Raw genomic sequence first — 20473 nt, 5'->3', positions numbered from 1 at the left:
GCAAATGTAAATAGTGTTATGAGAAATGCACCAAAGCGACTGAGAAAAACTGTAAGTGTCTACACGGTTACTTTCCCTGTGTAGCCTACAATCATCTTTCTCTACCGTGAACAAGATTATAATGTTATTCCCCGATGCAGATACGCAGATCCAATGTTACATTTTTGAGGTTGACGTATATTTCTCTTGGTTGTTTAGTTGCCTTAAGTTTATATTGTGGCGATGTGCTGCATGCAAGCTATTAGGGTTTCCCTCAAAACGTCAGGATTCCCCTGCTGGACATATAAAACGCTTAACGTAGCTTAATGGACTAATTGTGATATAAAAGACCAAACTCGCAGGCAAGCAGATGGACTCAGAATAACGCGCAAAGTTTAATGCTGAGCGTTTCCCAGTGATAGACTGGCATAAAGTTGGCTTGACGTTGGACATTCGCACATTTAGGGACCGTCTCTAAAGTGTATACGTCTTTGGTATACACGTTTCAAACTTCAATATCATTTGAATAGAACGACTTACAGTCATAAAACCAACTGTAAAGTGTTCATGTGGTGCCAGCCATAATGCGCACCCTTTGTATTTTTGATATTTATTCAAATAAATTAAAGTTTGCTATTGAAGTTAGAAACGTGTATGCCAATGTTGTATGCAACTTTTGAGACAGTCCCTAAATGTGTGAATGTGCGAATGTCCAAATGTCAAGCCAATTTTACATTTAGGCTACATTTATTCATTTATTTAGCAGACGCTTTTATCCAAAGCGATTTACAGTTAAACTAACAATAGGAGGACAACAATATGCAAGTACTATGACTCTTCCCAGTTTAAGCTAATGCAACGTAGGCTACTACTCTCTCTCTCTCTCTCTCTCTCTCTCTCTCTCTCTCTCTCCACACACACACACACACACACACACACACACACACACACACACACGTGTGTGTGTGTGTGTGTGTGTGTGTGTGTGTGTGTGTGTGTGTGTGTGAGAGAGAGAAGAGAAAAGAAAGTGTTAATGATCAAGTGTTGATTTTATGCCAGTATATCACGAAACGCTCTGCATGAAACTTTGCGCGTTACGTTCATATTCTTAGTCCATAGTAGCCTACAGCCTACATCCCCATAAAGGTGCGAGTTTGGTCTTTCATATCACTGTATTAGTCCATAGCGTTTTGCCCCGACGGAAGGGGAATCCTTGAGTGTGAGGTATTGAGGGAAACCGATTATAATCCTGTTCATGTAGGTAGAGAAAGCTGATAACATGTAGGCTACAAAATGTAACAATGAAGTTATTGAATGAAACATAAACACAGCTTTTGTCTTTATCATCTTTTCCGCATATGATACGGGTAATCATTTTCATTTTATGAATGAATGGCTTGCTCTAACTGTTGCTGGTCTTCGTCAACAACACGCGCTTTTGCACCACCTGCTGGTGGGATTGACTAACAGCAGATGGATAGTATGCTCGATAATCTATTGCTTTTCCTGCAGTTCCGTTGAATTTACTGTCGAATTTGAACCACTGAATTTGTGGAAGCGAATTTGTGGAAGCGAAATAAAATGGACCGAAAATTGCCTGTTAAATATTATAGGTTGTATTTTTAAACAGTTTGAATATTTTGGAAGTGAAATATGAAAGGTGAATATGGATTATTGAATTTTTAATAATGAAAAAGTGTTTGAAATGTTTTTAATTGAAATATTCACAGCTTAAATATTCAACCATGTTGAATTTCAGCCCATAAAAATGCAAGCCCTAAAAATACAATGCATTAAAATGCAAGCATGGTTAATGCAAAGCCTATTATTTTTCAAGTAGTGCAATTCAACAGGCTTTTTGTTTCAAAAACATTTGAGATTATTTTACTTCCATATTCTCTGGTGTCTCGCTGTCTGTACAGTTTTGTCCATCCAGTTCTCCTGTTTTTACAGACTGTTTCCTGCTCTCTGTTGCCTGAGTTTTGGATTATTTCCTGGGCTGACGTTCACTGCTGTTTCCTTCAGTGGTCCTCATCTACTATCTGATTACAGCCCACTGCAGTCCCCTGCGCTGCCAAGGACCTAACTGCTGACACCTGCGTCTGATCTGATTGCTCGTCAGCACAGCTGACGCTGATAGGCAATCAGACCAGAGCAGTACACAGAATGACAGTGACAGTACTGACAGTCTGAGCTGAGTTTGGTGGATGTAGCTTTAAACCTCTAGAAGGAAGCTCTAAGGCCACGTAAGCACTGCAGCTAAATTCAGCTGTCAGTTCACCTTTTAGTGCTTAATCCATGTTCTGTACACACACAGTTTAGTAATTTAAGGTAGTGACAACTGCATTTACAAAAAACAAAACAAAAAAAACTGAACATCTAGTTGTTAATGACGTACAACGACAGATATGAGAGACGACAAACGAGATATTCTATTTACAACATAGTAAATAGCATGGCAATTACCATTGTTTGCTGGCTTTGACCACTCAAGGGTGAACATGTGGTTTTGAATAATTTTAGTCTCCATCTGGCTGAGGCTTAGACTGTAGCTGCAAGTCCAAGAAATGTCCACAATCTTTGAATATTTGCAGAAATTATAACAAAGGGATTTTTGCACTGTGGGAATGTGCCATTTTTATCACTACTGGCTTTCTTCTACAAAGAAAAACTGACACTTGTGTTTTCACTGTATTAGACATATTTTACAGTGTTTTTCTATATTCTTCTATTCTTGAGCAATATATCTTGTCAGATCTGTAACATATTTTATTGTTTAGCCAAATTGCTGCCACATTAGCCTTCTACAAGAACTTCCATAGGTGAAAGGGTGAAATGTTTTCTGATTCAAAAAAGGGAGGGGAGGGGAGGGGAGGGGAGGGGAGGGGAGGGGAGGGGGGAGGGGTGGTGTGGCGGTGGCTGAATGTATGTCTACCCTCTTTCCAAAATAGGATTTCTTTACTTCAGTGTGTGTCATATGTCAAAGTAAGATATTAATAGACTAAACATATATAATTATAATACACAATAACTTTGAAATGGAAGTTTAGGATAAAGGTTTGACTTATAACTGATTTCATCAGGTAGGATGTCTGTCAGTCAGTCCATACATTTCTTATAAAATGGGTCAAGAAAGCTCATATCAAAATATGTGAGGTTGCCCATGTATAGATTCTGCTTGGTGTGCATGATCAACTTCTATAAAAGCCAAGAGGGTAGACCAGAAGAGATGCAGAGAAGAGAAGAGACCTCAGAAGTTCCATCAAGTGGTAAGAGCCTGTGCTGACTGTGACTGAAAGGAATTTAACATCATCACTTATGCTCTGTACTCAAAGTAATTGTGTTTTTTATTTATATTAATACGTTGTAAAAAATTTTTTATTATTATTATTTTTTTTTATCCACAGTTAAAAAAGTTAACATTTCATCTGGTCTCAAGGACAAAAGGCAAGTGAGTTTATGATTCAGTGTGTGGATTAAGGTAGAGGAAAACAGTTGTTATAGTCTGTATTATAGACGAAAACTGGTAAAGCATGCTGTTTTTAAAAACCTATGTAATTTATTTACAAAGAAATGTGTTTAAAATGTATTAGTAAGATGAATTTAAGGAAGGGGTCCCATTGACCCTTTATTTTGGTGCCAAATATACCAACTATTGTATTCGCTTTTATTTTGTTGTATTGTATTATGTTTTTCTTCTACCACTTTTGAGTCTATGAGAGCCCATATAACCCCTTGTGGGAAAGTTATACAAATTTGGCCCAAATGCAGAGGACATTTGACACATTTATGTGCAGACTCAGTCTGAGGAAACAGAAAAAGAAGCGGAAAGGGCCAATTGATGATGCTATAATAGAGCAAAACATGAAATTGGTTCAAAGTACAGAACTGATGGTCTGATTAAATTCAAACTTGGGATGCAGTGTTGCTATTATAATACATCATGAGATTTGCATAAATATAAATCATTAGAAAAGTTAATATAATGAAACCAAATCTGTGACAGAAATTTCTTAATATTTGTCAGGAAATATTTGTCTGTTTCATACATACTCGTAGCAGGAGGATGCACTCAGGGAGAGAGACCACAAGTGAGACTCATAGTCGGCAGTGAAAATCTCTGTATTGTCCTGAAACTTCATATATGCCACAATTCATATTGTACTTTATGTGCCATCCCCTGACACTAGCATTTCAATTTCATCACCAGAAAGACATATTCAATCAACATTTTTTGCCATTAATGGGCCCCTTACCTGCTTCTTGCTTGCTATTTAAATGTTTATCTAGTATTGTTTTATGTGTCTGTATTCATGAGTAAGCCTACACTTATATGCCTCTTTCCTAACACAATTCATGTGTTTTATATTTTGTGTGTCTTGTCTTTGTTGAATATTTATGAAATTTGTAATGGATAAGTTGATATTTTCTCTCTTTAGTAAGCCGCCACCATGAGCACAGATGCGGAGATGGAGATTTATGGCAAAGCTGCCATTTACCTTCGTAAGCCTGAGAGGGAGAGAATGGAGGCTCAGGCCAGACCGTTTGATGCCAAGACTGCCTGCTATGTGGTTGATGCCAAAGAGTTGTACCTCAAGGGAACAATCAAGAGCAAAGACGGTGGCAAAGTCACAGTTGTTTTGCTTGACACTAAGGAGGTAAATTTGAATTTCCATTTCATGTAGATGCTCATTAAATTACTTATAACATTGTTTTCTTTTATATCTAATATATCAAATTTATAGGAGAGAGTTGCTAAGGAAGAAGATGTCTACCCAATGAATCCTCCCAAGTATGACAAGATTGAGGACATGGCCATGATGACCCATCTCAATGAAGCCTCTGTGCTGTATAACCTCAAAGAGCGTTATGCTGCATGGATGATCTACGTAAGTTCTGAAACGACATAAAAAGCATTTAAGTTCATTTTTTTTTCTGTGTTGTTGGACTCTGACCATGTCTCTGCTCATTTCAGACCTACTCTGGACTCTTCTGCGCAACTGTGAACCCCTACAAGTGGCTCCCAGTGTATGATGCAGAAGTGGTGGCTGCCTACAGAGGCAAAAAGCGTATGGAGGCCCCACCCCACATCTTCTCTGTCTCTGACAACGCATATCAGTTCATGCAGTGTGGTAAGACATTATGGAATTGAATTCTACAGAATTAATTAAGATGAAGTAGATGTTGCTGTTAATATAATAAATATTTACCGGATATTTTACAAATTTCAATCAACAGATAGAGAAAACCAGTCTGTCCTGATTACGTAAGTATTTTCATTTAATTTCAGACCATGACAAAAATTAAAAGTATAACATAGATGGGAAATTTATGGAGATATTTACAAAATAGAATTTAAGATTGAACAAAGATTGAATATACTTTGAAAAGTCTACATGTCTTTCAAACTTCTGTCTTCTAATCTCTTATAAACCAGTGGAGAATCTGGTGCTGGAAAGACTGTGAACACGAAACGTGTCATCCAGTACTTTGCCACAGTTGCAGTGTCAGGTGTCAAGAAAGAGTCCAGTAAAATAAAGGTATGAGATACAAAACTATGTCATATATAATATTTTAAAAGATGATGATTTACACTCATCTCACAAACTATACGATATGTGAATTTGTGAAATGCCTATAAATTGTGTTTAGTCATGAAATAGAAAAACAATTGAAAATAAATGAAAACCCTTCAAACCTCACAGGGCTCTCTTGAGGACCAGATCATTGCTGCCAACCCTCTGCTTGAGGCTTATGGTAATGCCAAGACTGTGAGAAATGACAACTCCTCTCGTTTTGTAAGTTAACCACTGTTTATTTACAGTTACAGATGGTCAGTTGTGTTCAATTTTACTGTACATAGTTTTCTATAAAGAGATTATAATAATTATCTATGTATTATACTATTATGATTTAAACAGGGTAAATTCATCAGAATTCATTTCGGCGCCACTGGAAAACTGGCTAGTGCTGACATTGAGACATGTAGGTGGACATGATTTAATTGATCCATCCTGAACAGTTGTCTTTGTCTGTCACTCTTCAGATGATTGTGACTCAACTACATTCTCTCAACAGATCTGCTGGAGAAGTCTAGAGTGTCATTCCAGCTTCCAGATGAGAGAGGCTACCACATCTTCTTCCAGATGATGACCAACCATAAGCCTGAGATTATTGGTAGGTGCACATATTTCATTATTTCAATGTTTCAAATAATATTGTAAGATGCTCTTTCATAAATGCGGTGTATTTTACAGAAATGTCGCTCATCACCACCAACCCCTATGACTTCCCCATGTGCAGTCAGGGTCAGATCACAGTGGCCAGCATTGATGATAAAGCTGAGCTGGATGCTACTGATGTGAGTCATTGCTATTTGAATATTGACATATTCTATTTAAATATGGCAAATCATATATTTTATTATTCTCTGTAATTTACAGGATGCTATTGACATTCTTGGTTTCTCAAGTGAGGAGAAAATGTGCATCTACAAGTTCACTGGAGCTGTGCTGCATCATGGTAACATGAAGTTCAAGCAGAAGCAGCGTGAGGAGCAGGCTGAGCCTGATGGCACAGAGGGTGAGACTTGTGTTATCCTGGGCTTTAAAATAGTAACCATTGCACTGACTTTGCTGATAACAGAAACTGTGTATAAAATGTTTAGTGTAAATATAAACTAGAAGTTGCGTGCATATCAATAAATCTTAAAATGAAAGGGAAAGTACCTAGTGCCTGATTTATTATAATTTTACATAAAAGACTCTATAGAGCAAAGATAATTTAATTAATGTATTTAACAGAGGCTGACAAAATCGCCTACCTTCTGGGTTTGAACTCTGCTGATATGCTGAAGGGTTTGTGCTACCCCAGAGTCAAGGTCGGAAATGAGTATGTGACCAAAGGCCAGACCGTACCACAGGTATAGTAACATTAATACATATGTGTTTAACCTAAAATTCTGGCTAATTATTGCAGAAGCAGAATAAAATATTCACTCTATTCTACTTACAGGTGTACAACTCTGTTAGCGCCTTGGCCAAATCTATCTATGAGAGGATGTTCTTGTGGATGGTCATTCGTATCAACCAGATGTTGGACACAAAACAACAAAGAAATTTCTACATTGGCGTACTGGATATTGCTGGCTTTGAGATCTTTGATGTAAGAATGATTCTTTTATCTCTTTTTATGTCAAAATGAATGACATTCAGAAGGTAGTAAATGTTTCTGTCATTTTTTGTCCTCCAGTACAACAGCATGGAGCAGCTGTGCATCAACTTCACCAATGAGAAACTGCAACAGTTTTTCAACCACACCATGTTTGTGCTGGAGCAAGAGGAGTACAAGAAGGAGGGCATTGTTTGGGAGTTCATTGACTTCGGCATGGACTTGGCTTCTTGCATTGAGCTCATTGAGAAGGTTATCAATGGTTTATGAATTTATTAATTTCCATTGATCCTATTCTCAAAATCTCCTATTTTTGATAATAAACAACATTCTTTTATAAACAGCCCATGGGTATCTTCTCCATCCTTGAAGAGGAGTGCATGTTCCCCAAGGCTTCAGACACTTCCTTCAAGAACAAGCTATATGATCAGCATCTTGGCAAGAACAAAGCTTTCGAGAAACCAAAGCCTGCCAAAGGCAAGGCTGAAGCCCACTTCTCCCTGGTTCACTACGCTGGAACTGTGGACTACAATATCACTGGCTGGTTGGACAAGAACAAGGATCCACTGAATGATTCTGTTCTGCAGCTGTACCAGAAGTCTTCTGTCAAACTGCTGGCTACTCTCTACCCACCTGTTGTTGAGGGTAAAGAAAAAATCTATTTAACAAAACTTTGATTCAGTTTTAAACTTTCTTTCTTGTTTTTGCATTTATTTTGCAACTTCTAGTTTCCTTTGTATTTTTATCTCAATAGATACTAGTAAAAAGGGAGGCAAGAAGAAGGGTGGCTCCATGCAGACTGTGTCCTCCCAGTTCAGGGTATGTATAGAGATGACATCACAGTAATATTGCTTCATTTTAGAAAAAAAAGAAAAAAAGAAATACAAAGCATGCCAACCTTTTTCTATTCTCCGCAGGAGAACTTGGGCAAACTCATGACCAACTTGAGGAGCACTCACCCTCACTTTGTGCGTTGCCTGATTCCCAATGAGTCCAAGACTCCAGGTAAAGTATATATATAAAAAAAAAACGTACAGATATTTTGGTTCTCAATATATATGAAGTTAATTTACCAAGTTCATGGTGTAAACTGTTCGTTTTAGGTCTCATGGAGAACTTCCTGGTTATCCACCAGCTGAGGTGTAACGGTGTTCTGGAGGGCATCAGAATCTGCACAAAGGGCTTCCCCAGCAGAATCCAATATGGTGACTTTAAGCAGAGGTAAATGGGACCACATGAAAACAGCATTTCCTAGGAGGCTCCTAATTAAAAGATATGAAGTATTTTGATACATTTTCCACAGATACAAGGTGCTGAATGCCGGTGTTATCCCAGATGGACAGTTTATGGATAACAAGAAGGCCAGTGAGAAACTCCTGGGATCCATTGACATTAATCATGACGACTACAGATTTGGACATACAAAGGTTCACTATTTAGCTTTACAAATTCCAAAGATTCAGTGATCATGGTCATTTAGCTTATACAGTTTAAATCAATATATTTAGATTTACTGTTTTACATGAATTCAGGTGTTCTTCAAAGCTGGTCTTTTGGGTGTTCTTGAGGAGATGCGTGATGAGAAACTGGCTGCTCTGGTCACAATGACTCAGGCTCTCTGCCGTGGTTACCTGATGAGGAGGGAGTATGTGAAAATGATGGAGAGGAGGTGAGTATTGTGATGAGTAAAGATGACATCAATGATAACTGTGCAAACTTAATGATGATTATGCCATTTAATGATGAATTATTCACAGGGAGGCGATTTACACCATCCAATACAACATCCGTTCATTCATGAATGTCAAACACTGGCCATGGATGAAGGTTTATTACAAGATTAAGCCTCTGCTTCAGAGTGCAGAGACTGAGAAGGAGCTAGCAAACATGAAAGAGGACTATACAAAATGCAAAGAGGCTTTGGTTAAGGCTGAAGCCAAAAAGAAGGAGCTTGAAGAGAAGATGGTAGCACTGTTGCAAGAGAAAAATGATCTGCAGCTGCAAGTAGCATCTGTGAGTATATTTTATAATTAACTGGATTTTGGCTACATTAAAATTGAGCAAGGTTGTTTCCAATGAAATAGCAATCTATTTTACTAACAGGACTCTGAGAATCTCTCAGATGCTGAGGAGAGGTGTGAGGGTCTGATTAAAAGCAAAATCCAGCTTGAAGCTAAACTCAAAGAGACAACTGAGAGACTGGAGGATGAGGAAGAAATCAATGCTGAACTGACAGCCAAGAAGAGGAAACTGGAGGATGAGTGCTCTGAGCTGAAGAAAGACATTGATGACTTGGAGCTCACCTTGGCTAAAGTGGAGAAGGAGAAACATGCCACTGAGAATAAGGTTAGAGATTGAGTTGGTTTAAGATTAAATTTAATCTCTGTTTTATATATTGATATAGAGTATGAATTGTAATATTTAAGCTTATTTGGAATAAAAAATCCTGCAGGTCAAGAACTTGACTGAGGAAATGGCAGCTCAGGATGAGAGCATTGCTAAGGTTACGAAGGAGAAGAAAGCCCTCCAAGAGGCACATCAGCAGACACTGGATGATCTTCAGGCCGAGGAGGACAAAGTCAACACCCTGACCAAATCCAAGACAAAGCTTGAGCAGCAAGTTGATGATGTGAGTTGATTATGTAAATTAATTATATTAATTAATCAAATCAACTGTTTTCTGCTGTGAACATATTTTATATATCATTGTCCTGTAGCTTGAGGGTTCCCTTGAACAAGAGAAGAAGCTCCGCATGGACCTGGAGAGAACCAAGAGAAAGCTTGAAGGAGACCTGAAATTATCCCAAGAGTCCATCATGGACCTGGAGAATGACAAGCAGCAATCTGATGAGAAAATAAAAAAGTAATTAAAGCAGGAAATCTTTGAAAACGTTGAAATTTTTTATTGTTGTGTAATGTTTTTTTTTTTTCAACTACTTATTGTTGAACAGGAAAGACTTTGAAATCAGTCAGCTGCTCAGCAAGATTGAAGATGAACAATCTCTAGGTGCTCAACTCCAGAAGAAAATCAAGGAGCTTCAGGTATTGTGAGATTTTTCAAACATTACACCATTATAATTAAATACAGATAAGCAAAAATCTAATTAACTACTTACCACCATAGGCCCGCATTGAGGAACTGGAGGAAGAGATCGAGGCTGAGCGCGCTGCTCGTGCCAAGGTTGAGAAGCAGAGAGCTGATCTCTCCAGGGAACTTGAGGAGATCAGTGAGAGGCTTGAGGAGGCTGGAGGAGCCACTGCTGCTCAGATCGAGATGAATAAGAAGCGTGAAGCTGAATTCCAGAAGCTGCGTCGTGATCTTGAAGAGTCCACCCTCCAGCATGAAGCTACTGCTGCTGCCCTCCGCAAGAAGCAGGCAGACAGTGTGGCCGAGCTGGGAGAGCAAATCGACAACCTGCAGCGTGTCAAGCAGAAGCTTGAGAAAGAGAAGAGCGAATTCAAAATGGAGATTGACGATCTTTCCAGCAACATGGAAGCTGTTTCCAAAGGAAAAGTAGGAAATTTTATGTTTAAAGAATACATAACATGTTGAAGTTTTTCAATTATCTAATGACTTTTGTATTTGCAGGCTAATCTTGAGAAGATGTGCCGCACACTTGAGGACCAACTTAGTGAAATAAAATCCAAGAATGATGAGAACATTCGCCAGTTAAATGACCTCAGTGCTCAAAGAGCAAGACTTCAAACTGAAAATGGTAACTAATGAAAATCATGAATAAATTAATAGTATTCCAACAGTAACTGATTGTGGTGTATTAAGATTATATATAGCACTGAATTTCTGACAGTCTTATCAGAAGAAAACACACTTATTTACATTCTGCTTTCAAAGAGTTTGTTTTGATAGTAACTGATAGAGACAACACAATCTGACACAGTGAATCTAAATCTATACAGGTGAGTTTGGCCGTCAGCTGGAGGAGAAGGAGGCTCTGGTTTCTCAGCTTACCAGAGGCAAACAAGCTTTCACTCAGCAAATTGAGGAGCTTAAGAGGCTTATTGAAGAGGAGGTTAAGGTAATACAGCATAATCAATTCATGAATTACTTTACTGTAGAGACAATAATACAGTAATATAATGTGACTTTGTCCCTTAGGCTAAGAACGCACTGGCCCATGCTGTGCAATCTGCCCGTCATGACTGTGACCTGCTCCGTGAGCAGTTTGAGGAAGAGCAGGAGGCAAAGGCTGAGCTGCAGCGGGGAATGTCAAAGGCCAACAGTGAGGTTGCTCAGTGGAGAACCAAATATGAAACTGATGCCATCCAGCGCACAGAGGAGCTTGAAGAGTCCAAGTATGTATATTATTGTATAATACTCCTAACTCTGACAGCTATTTTATAGATTAGAATTCAAAATAATGTGTATTACTCAACAGGAAGAAGCTGGCTCAGCGTCTGCAAGAGGCAGAGGAACAAGTTGAGGCCGTGAACTCCAAATGTGCATCTCTGGAGAAGACCAAACAGAGACTCCAGGGTGAGGTGGAGGACCTCATGATCGACGTGGAGAGAGCCAATGGTTTGGCTGCCAACCTTGACAAGAAGCAGAGGAACTTCGACAAGGTAAACAGTTTTAGTCATATTATATTCTCTTTGTAAAGTATTACTGGAATGGGCTTTGTTCAACATTTTTTAAACAAACTCTATCCTAAAATATCTCCACCAAAGGTCCTGGCAGAATGGAAGCAGAAATATGAGGAAGGTCAGGCCGAGCTGGAAGGTGCCCAGAAAGAGGCTCGTTCACTCAGCACTGAACTGTTCAAGATGAAGAACTCCTATGAGGAGAGCCTGGATCAGCTGGAGACCCTCAAGAGAGAGAACAAGAATCTGCAGCGTAAGAATGAAGCCATTCAATTAGAAAAAAAAACTTAAAGGGATTGTTCACCCAAAATGAAAATTCTTTGACTAATTACTGACCCTCATGTCGTTCCAAATTCGTGAGACTTTTGTTCATATTCGGAACACAAATTAAGATCTTTCTTATGAAATCTGAGAGCTCAATTCATATGGATTAGTTTTATGATCTCTTTATAACCTTTTTGAAGCATCAAAGAATCAATTGTGTAGCTGTCTATGGAGGGACAGAAAGCTTTCAAATTTCATCAAAAAGATCTTCGTGTTCCAAAGATGAACAAAAGTCTTATGGGTTTGTAATGACATGATGGTGAGTAATTAATTAATGATAATATTTTCATTTTTGGGTGAACTATCCCTTTAAATGTTCTAATTCTCAGTGAGCATTAAAAAGTAAGCACATATTATGAATGAATGTGCATTATGATACATATTATATGTTTTTCTCTCTATAGAGGAAATTTCAGATCTGACAGAGCAGATAGGTGAGACTGGTAAGAGCATCCATGAGCTGGAAAAGGCCAAGAAGACAGTGGAGACTGAGAAGGCAGAGATTCAGACCGCCCTGGAAGAGGCTGAAGTGAGTATCTGGAGATCAATATGGAATTTTTGCTAGAACCACCATGCAGTGATGTATTCATCAATACACTGTGTATATTTTCATTCTTATATTTAAATGTTGTTTTTATTTTTCATAGGGTACACTGGAGCATGAGGAGTCCAAGATTCTTCGAGTCCAGCTTGAGCTAAACCAGATCAAGGGAGAGATTGACAGGAAGCTTGCAGAGAAGGATGAGGAGATGGAGCAGATCAAGAGGAACAGCCAGAGAGTCATTGAATCCATGCAGGGCTCTCTGGACTCTGAAGTCAGGAGCAGGAATGATGCCCTGAGAATCAAGAAGAAGATGGAGGGAGACCTTAATGAGATGGAGATTCAGCTGAGTCACGCCAATCGCCAGGCTGCTGAGGCCCAGAAACAGCTCAGGAATGTTCAGGGACAACTCAAGGTATGCATAGGAATTCTTCTTTTTGACTTTGGGATGTATTCATATATTTTTTTTAATAATCTAACATATGGTAAGTACAGCCTATCAGAAATCACATCGAAAGCTCATTCTGCAGCTATTGTTATGTTCAGGATGCCCAACTGCACCTTGATGATGCCCAGAGAGGACAGGAAGACATGAAGGAGCAGGTGGCCATGGTGGAGCGCAGAAACACTCTGATGCAGTCTGAGATTGAGGAGCTGAGAGCTGCTCTGGAGCAGACAGAGAGAGGCCGCAAAGTGGCTGAACAAGAGCTGGTGGATATCAGTGAGCGTGTTGGGCTGCTGCACTCTCAGGTAAGGGCATATTGTTTTTGCATATTGTATTGTTTTTTGTTGTTTATATTGTTTACCTGAAATTAAGGGAATTGAGAGCATCATTCAAAATGTTCAAACTGTTGCTTTCCATTTTGTAGAACACAAGTCTCCTGAACACCAAAAAGAAGCTTGAGGCTGACCTTGTTCAGGTCCAGAGTGAAGTTGATGACACTGTACAGGAAGCCAGAAATGCAGAGGAGAAGGCCAAGAAGGCCATCACTGATGTGAGAGAATAGCTGCCAAATGTTTCACAAGACGCTTACGTAAATTTTATGTAAAAAAATGTGGATCTAATGACTTTCTGTATTAATGCAAAAGGCTGCAATGATGGCAGAAGAGCTGAAGAAGGAGCAGGACACCAGCTCTCACCTTGAGAGGATGAAGAAGAACCTGGAAGTCACAGTGAAGGACCTGCAGCACCGTCTGGATGAGGCTGAGAATCTGGCCATGAAAGGAGGAAAGAAACAACTCCAGAAGTTGGAGTCCAGAGTAAGCCTCTTTATAGTTATGATATGGGCAAGGTGAAGTATGTTATATTATGATTGGTTTGAATAAAAATATGTTCTTTAGGTCCGTGAGCTTGAGGCTGAAGTTGAAGCTGAGCAGAGACGTGGAGCTGATGCTGTTAAAGGTGTCCGCAAATATGAGAGGAGAGTGAAAGAGCTCACTTATCAGGTATGACCATATTCCTCACAAGTTTCTTTGGACAAAAGAGTCTGTATAATAGTGTATGTACTGACAATGCCTATTTTTAGTAAAGGATCAATGCTTAATTTTGTAAACGTATTTTTTTGAAGACTGAAGAGGACAAGAAGAACATCACCAGACTCCAGGATTTGGTTGACAAACTGCAGCTGAAGGTCAAAGTCTACAAGAGGCAGGCTGAAGAGGCGGTATGTAAATCTAATAGAACATTTTGACACTGTAATTATTTATATTGGAATTCTAATTTGATGAAACGTGATACATGAACCATATATATATATATATATATAAACTTTAGGAGGAGCAAGGCAATGTTCACCTGTCCAAGTTGAGGAAGGTGCAGCATGAGCTTGAGGAGGCTGAGGAGCGTGCTGACATTTCTGAGTCTCAGGTCAACAAGCTCAGAGCCAAGAGCCGTGATTCTGGAAAGGTTAGACTAAGTAGATGAGTTTTTTTTTTTTTTTGCATTATTTATTCAACTTGTTTATCCAAATACATGAACTACCTCTTAGAAGAAGTAGTGGAACTATAATAATTACATTTTGCTGGTGTTACATATCCTATATGACATTTGCACATCTGTATTCTCTTTATTATGTAAAGTGAAGAACATTTTTGTCGTGTAAAGTGAAGAACATTTTTGTTAATACGACTAATATTTAACTCTTCCTTCTTTCCCAGGCCAAAGAAGAATGAATCTTTAACAGTTGAAAGGAGCATTTGCTGAAGTCATATAATATGAATGTTTATTGTAAAAGTACCTTTCTTAATAAACCTGTTTATTTCAGCAAATAATTAGCCTTTGTGTGATTTTTCAACAAGATACACTATTACAACTCTAATATCTGATCTGTATGATTACATTAAACCTTATTATTTGCATCACAAGAGTGCTGAGTATCAAGAGTGTCTTGAATCCAAATTTGAACTTTTAAAGGTTCCATTAAAGTTCAAAAGGTTTCATAAATTTTAATTCTCATGTTTACTGAATGCATTCGCTCAAACATTTCTGCTATAAAGTTTCCACCCTGGACTGATGTTATTGACTATTGCAATATTCTGTGAACTGTGAACTATTATTATTGTATATCATATAATATAATTTAATTAATTTATAATATAATGCATGCATTTATAATATAATACCCTATAATGAGAAAGCAACAAGGTGTTTTTCTGAAATACAAAAATATGAGTGAATGACACGTGTGGAGTACTATGATGTATCACACAACGCTCCCACAACAAGCACTGAATGAGCCACAGATGGCTCAGTCACATCCAGTCTATAATATCTCGCAAATGTTTGCGGTGATGCCCAGCTCGCCGCAGCACAAATGTCCTAAATAGAAACACCCTTGAACAGTGCCCAAGAGGTAACCATTCCTGGAGTGAGCTTGAAGCTTTAATTTAGAGCTTAAATTTTTGCATCTTTGTGACACATTACAATCGCGTTTACCACTCAGAGAGAGTGGTAAAACTAAATGTGTCCCCCCTTATAATTGTCAGCACAAGAGACGAAGAACGGACTGCTCTACTCATCCTCTGCACATTGACTTTAGGAACAAACTCCGGTGTAAAAACAATGGGTCTTACATTAATATTAATATTAGCTCAAATGATCTATAGGGAATTTTAATAATTAATCATGAATATGATTAATATTTTGTATGTTACAGTTACATTAATTTATCGCAGCTGAACTAGATTGATATATGAACGATTACCATAACGGGTTATGGTTCGTCATTAATACATCAATTGTTCTTATTTCATCTCGAAGTTATGGGATAACTTTAATGGAATTAATTTAGTTATCAAACAATCTGTTTGTCCAGCGAACAGATTGTACGTAAGATTAAATTAACTCTCAAGGAAAATTATCCTTCTTACAAACACGAGAAAGAGTATCTTTTCCAGGCCTTGAAAAGACACTCTCTGTGTTTGTAGACTAAAATTAGGTTACTTAAATCGTAGCCAAGGTAAAGCATATAGCTAAGATCGAACATTTCAGGGACTAAGTAACATGGGCAATTAAATCAGAGTCAGTCAAGGGCATATGGAATTTAATAATTGGACTAATACATCGACCTAAGGAATATATCAAACTACACAATACACACGGATTATATGTCTATGTACATAAAATACAGTTAAACAATACAAGATAACGAATAACAGTGAGAGAGAATAAAATGATCAGAATTAGAAAAAGATAGAATGACAGAAAAGGATGAGAGAGAGAGAAGGATGGGAGACGAGATCGGAAGTGAAAGCAAAAATCTGTGATCAGAGATCGCAGTTGGCTATGGCAAAAATCACAGACAAGTAACCCGTAAGAGACAACAAAGAAATCACATCATAAGTTCAATTCAATAATCGATACTTGCATGGCATATGGTTCTCTGTGTATGAGGTGTGTAGGACCGCAGGGTTCTGTGTGTCTTTAAAAGCAGCGCGAGTCGTCTGAGGGGAGGCGTGCGCGTGCTGTCTTCCGGCGCGCGTGCGAGCGCGGGAGCTTCAAAGAGTTGCCGGGAATGATTCAGGCTAAGTTCATTCAGCTCGTGAATGAACAGAGGCGAAGAGGAAAACGAAACTAGACTACAGAAAAACATAAAAGAAATAAATAAAAAGAAAAGAGAAGCAGGCCGAAGCCGGTCCGGACTTGGGTTTTGGAGGAGGAAGGAGAGAGCGTAGGCATGAGAGAGAGAAGGGTTTTCTGAGTCGGTCTTTTATGGACAATATGGGTTGACGCCTCTGTTCGCGCGAACAACCAATGAACGTCCAAAGGTCTGAAGCGGGAAAAATGTCTTTGTCTTAGTTCCCAGTTTAATTTGCATGTTTTATGGCAGCGTTATTATGTGATCAGTTATAATCTAACGAGGGTAAAAATAGTATCATACATTTTACCAGATCCTGATGCATACATTTGGTTCCAGTACAAGGAGAGCTTTACGTGGATACCGAATTAGATATGTTTCGAAGGTACACGTCGAGATAGATTATTATTCTGTAAAAATAAGCTTAAAAGTTAAACTAACAACCTAGGAATAAAATGAACCCAACATGTGGTGTACATTGATAAGTGGGCATTGAAGATTGGACTTTAGAAAGATCCACATGGCATATCAATGATTGAAAAAGGGTGCACATCTGAAACATTATTCCTTTACGGTTTACAAGAATACAAAAACCCATCACAGAGAAGAACAATCATGAAAAAGAGAAATTACATTCAGGCTTACATATTTCTTCAATGGTTATACATATAAAATATCTAGGATGAACACCTAATTCTGCTCTTCTGGCTAACATTCCGTTAGGTAATAAAACACAGTTCCACACAGGGGGGAAGGGATTGCCAGAGAATGTTAGTGAACCCTCTCTAACTAAAACACTATTGATTAAAGAATACATTTCAAAACCACACCTCTAGAAAATCATAATTATATGGTCAAACGAATTAATAAAACATGCGTACAGGAAGATCAAACCCAAATCTGAGTTACATACATTAAAACTATATTTCTATAGGAGGATGTTTGTGTGTGTGTGTGTGTGTGTGTGTGTGTAGAAGGTTTCAAGTTTCGTTATCTCTCTGTGGTCCAGAGAGGGGAAAGGGGGGGTTTGGAATGTCTCTGAGGTGACATTAGTGTCGTAAAAGTCAATTGGTTCCAATCTTTATGGAGCCAAAGCCTGATTTGCACTCACGAGTTCAAAGTGCACCAGCTTTTGTATTCAGGAAGAAATGTTTTTAGCAACACAGAGTATTTGAATTTGTTAATTCAAACCAACGACGAATGATTCGATAGCCAATGTTGTTACATTCCCCCTTTTCGTCCGGTGAAGTCCGTGTGGACATCGTCGGACGACAATCATCACAATGGTCACATGGCAGGTGAATCATGACAGTCGTGTAGCAGGTGGATCATGACGGTAGGAAGGCAGGTGGTGCTTGGAGCTGAGGATTCAGCTCGATGAGGTTCGGCGTGGTCTCTGACTTGACACCCCCTTTCTGGGGATTCCGTCTGAAACCTTTGGACACAGCTTTCGTGAGCTTGGCTGTATCGCATCTCGTTGAGTCTTCTGTACAGGATGGAAACCAACCTAGTGTTAGGGTCTGGCTGATTACCTGCAAAGGTGCACAGCCCAATGTCGGCGGCGTTCCAGCCTCGGATCGCAGATGAAGTGTTCAGGACGGGCCGTCGAGCCGGTGCTCGGAGGGCTTTGTTGGCAGGAGCAATGTCCATGAGTTGGGACCCCCTTTTCTCACTACGGAGTTCCAGTCCTGGATTCAAGGTGACGTTGAAGTTTTTGGAGGATGGTAGTTTCAGTGCTGTCTGGTACTCTTTGCTGGGAAGCTGGTACCATGTCAGGCCATCAGGGTGTAGGATGACACCTTTCAGTACTTGAAGTCCCATTTTCTGGTTGAGCATGTTGACACGGCTGGTTGTGTCATGCTGGTCGTGAGTGACAGTGGCGGTGTGCACAGGTGCGTTAGCAGACCACCTTTCACCTACAATCTCTGCTTGCGTCTCTGTCACTTGTGTGTGAGGCTTAGCTTCGGCAGGGCAGAGATAATGAATGTCTTTGGTTATAGTGCACAGGTGCAGGTTTGGAGCTGAGTACGGTTGTGTGTCGCCATCGTGGTAGGCCACCACGTCTGGAGGGCTTATCTTGATGTGGGTGTTGTTTTCCCAAAACCTGACCTTGCAAATGTCTGTAAGTCTGTAGACTTGGCTTGACTCGATGATAGGCGGATTTAGGAGAAGGCCCACTTCTCTCTGCTCGGGATCGAAGCAGAGTGAGATGGCGCTACCCAGAGAGTAGGCCAGGTGTTTTTGTAGAAAGTCAGCTGGCATGTTGATGGCGGAAACCAGCACAGTTAGCATCAGGCTTAGTATCAGGTATGGTGGGATTACACCTGTGGCTATGCTGTCATTGGAGGAGCTAACCTCCCACAGCATGTCTGTCGTTGGCACTGTAACCAGCTGAGTCTGGACAAAGTCACTCTGTAAGACAGTAAACTGCGGCTTCATGGAGTTTGCGGTCTGGTTCGCTGCATTTACACTGGACACACCAATGTTAAACAGAGTTCTGGCAGCAGCTCCGGTTCTGAGCAATGCTCCCAGGAACTGGCTGGAGTGGTGGTTGGTGCTTAGGAGTCCCGATTGTGCAACAGTCACTTTCTCAAGTTGGTTGAACATGTGTTCGACCTTGGCCTCGGCGTGAGAGAGGGAGTCCTCTGTCCGTCGGACACTTGTCCAGATGTATTGGGCTACGGAGCTGGGGTGGTGTGCTCTGTAGACCGGGCGGGGCTGGATGAGTCGAACATGCACTTGCTGGGTGTAGGTCCTGCCGTCAGTGATCTGGGGTCTCGGTCGTTCCCTCGGTGGCAGCTGTCCTCTGGTTGGCTGACAGTACAGCATGGCGAACCACAGCAGCAACCTGGTACAGACAACAGGGTGAGAGAGAGAGAAAGGGGAGGAAGAGGCCAGCAAGGGTTGTCTTTGATTGGACAGGGCAGTCTTTTTACTTTGTGGGCGGCGACTGGGTTTAGTTCGCCTTGGCCCATGTTTTGCCACATCTTGCTGTCGGCTTGTCGCTTGCTTCAGTGTCTCGTTAGTGTCTCTGTTGCTGTGTTGTGCAGCACATGATGCGTTATAGACGAACATTAGCCGTTTATCCCCCTTTGTGCGCCGTGGCATTACATGCCTTGGCATAGTGATGTCAATCGGTGCACAACTCATAATGTTGTTCTGTACGCGCAGCATGTGCGTTGTGTCATGCACTGGTCTGAGGCACTGGTTGTCAGTGAGGTCAGACGGCGTGTGAGGGTGGATAAGGAAAGTCTTTATGTTGCTGACAAAAGCCCGCATGTCCATTATGGTTGTCTTTTCAAATAGCGGAGCCAGCGTAAGCGGCTTTGAAGTAGGCAGTTGAGCTTGTAAAGTTCTCATGCTGTGTGTAAGCTTTTCAACCTCTAGGGTGGGTGGGTGGGTTGAAAGTGACCACAGCTTGTTGTTTAAGGCACCAGGCTTGGCAATGGCTTGAATGAGGTCATGTCGCTGCAGGTCAGTCATGACATTGAGGCAGCAAGTGTCAAAGTCTTTGGTGGGCTGTAAGGTGCAGGTTAGCGGATTCGAACCTTCAGTTGGTGCTGAGTCTGCGTCTTTTTGGCTGGCTGTGGGAGTTCCCATGAACTCTGTGACCTTTGTGACCTGACCGTCTGGCTGTGACTGGAGGGGGCAAAGTTCTCGTACTTGAGCCCAGACTTTGAGCTGTTTCAAGTCCAGTAACGGTTCAAAACGATCTAGAAGGTCTCTGCCGATGAGGAACGGAAAAGTGTCCATTTTTGAGATGAACACGGGATGGACTAGACTC

At 40.1% G+C, this 20473-nt stretch overlaps 1 protein-coding gene across 1 annotated transcript; it reads left to right on the top strand.

Annotated features, from left to right (window-relative positions):
• The first annotated feature begins 4418 nt into the window (after window positions 1–4418).
• Window positions 4419–14800, top strand: LOC308691051 (myosin heavy chain, fast skeletal muscle-like). The gene is made up of 39 exons (XM_081365905.1): window positions 4419–4637; window positions 4725–4868; window positions 4955–5111; window positions 5218–5245; window positions 5417–5519; window positions 5685–5777; window positions 5901–5964; window positions 6058–6156; window positions 6237–6340; window positions 6423–6561; window positions 6783–6901; window positions 6994–7143; window positions 7231–7401; window positions 7494–7794; window positions 7904–7968; window positions 8067–8154; window positions 8253–8370; window positions 8453–8576; window positions 8682–8818; window positions 8907–9162; window positions 9253–9495; window positions 9602–9778; window positions 9867–10012; window positions 10101–10191; window positions 10274–10663; window positions 10739–10865; window positions 11068–11186; window positions 11267–11463; window positions 11547–11730; window positions 11836–12001; window positions 12477–12601; window positions 12720–13028; window positions 13160–13363; window positions 13483–13608; window positions 13703–13873; window positions 13955–14059; window positions 14182–14277; window positions 14388–14519; window positions 14771–14800. Exons 1-39 carry the CDS (start codon window positions 4431–4433, stop codon window positions 14783–14785), a joined length of 5790 nt encoding a protein of 1929 aa, XP_081222031.1. The 5' UTR covers window positions 4419–4430; the 3' UTR covers window positions 14786–14800.
• Window positions 14801–20473: the final 5673 nt, after the last annotated feature.

This window comes from Scardinius erythrophthalmus (assembly GCF_964197995.2).
Source record: "Scardinius erythrophthalmus genome assembly, chromosome: 5".
Taxonomy (NCBI): domain Eukaryota; kingdom Metazoa; phylum Chordata; class Actinopteri; order Cypriniformes; family Leuciscidae; genus Scardinius; species Scardinius erythrophthalmus.
This window is presented reverse-complemented; position numbering and strand designations above follow the sequence as displayed.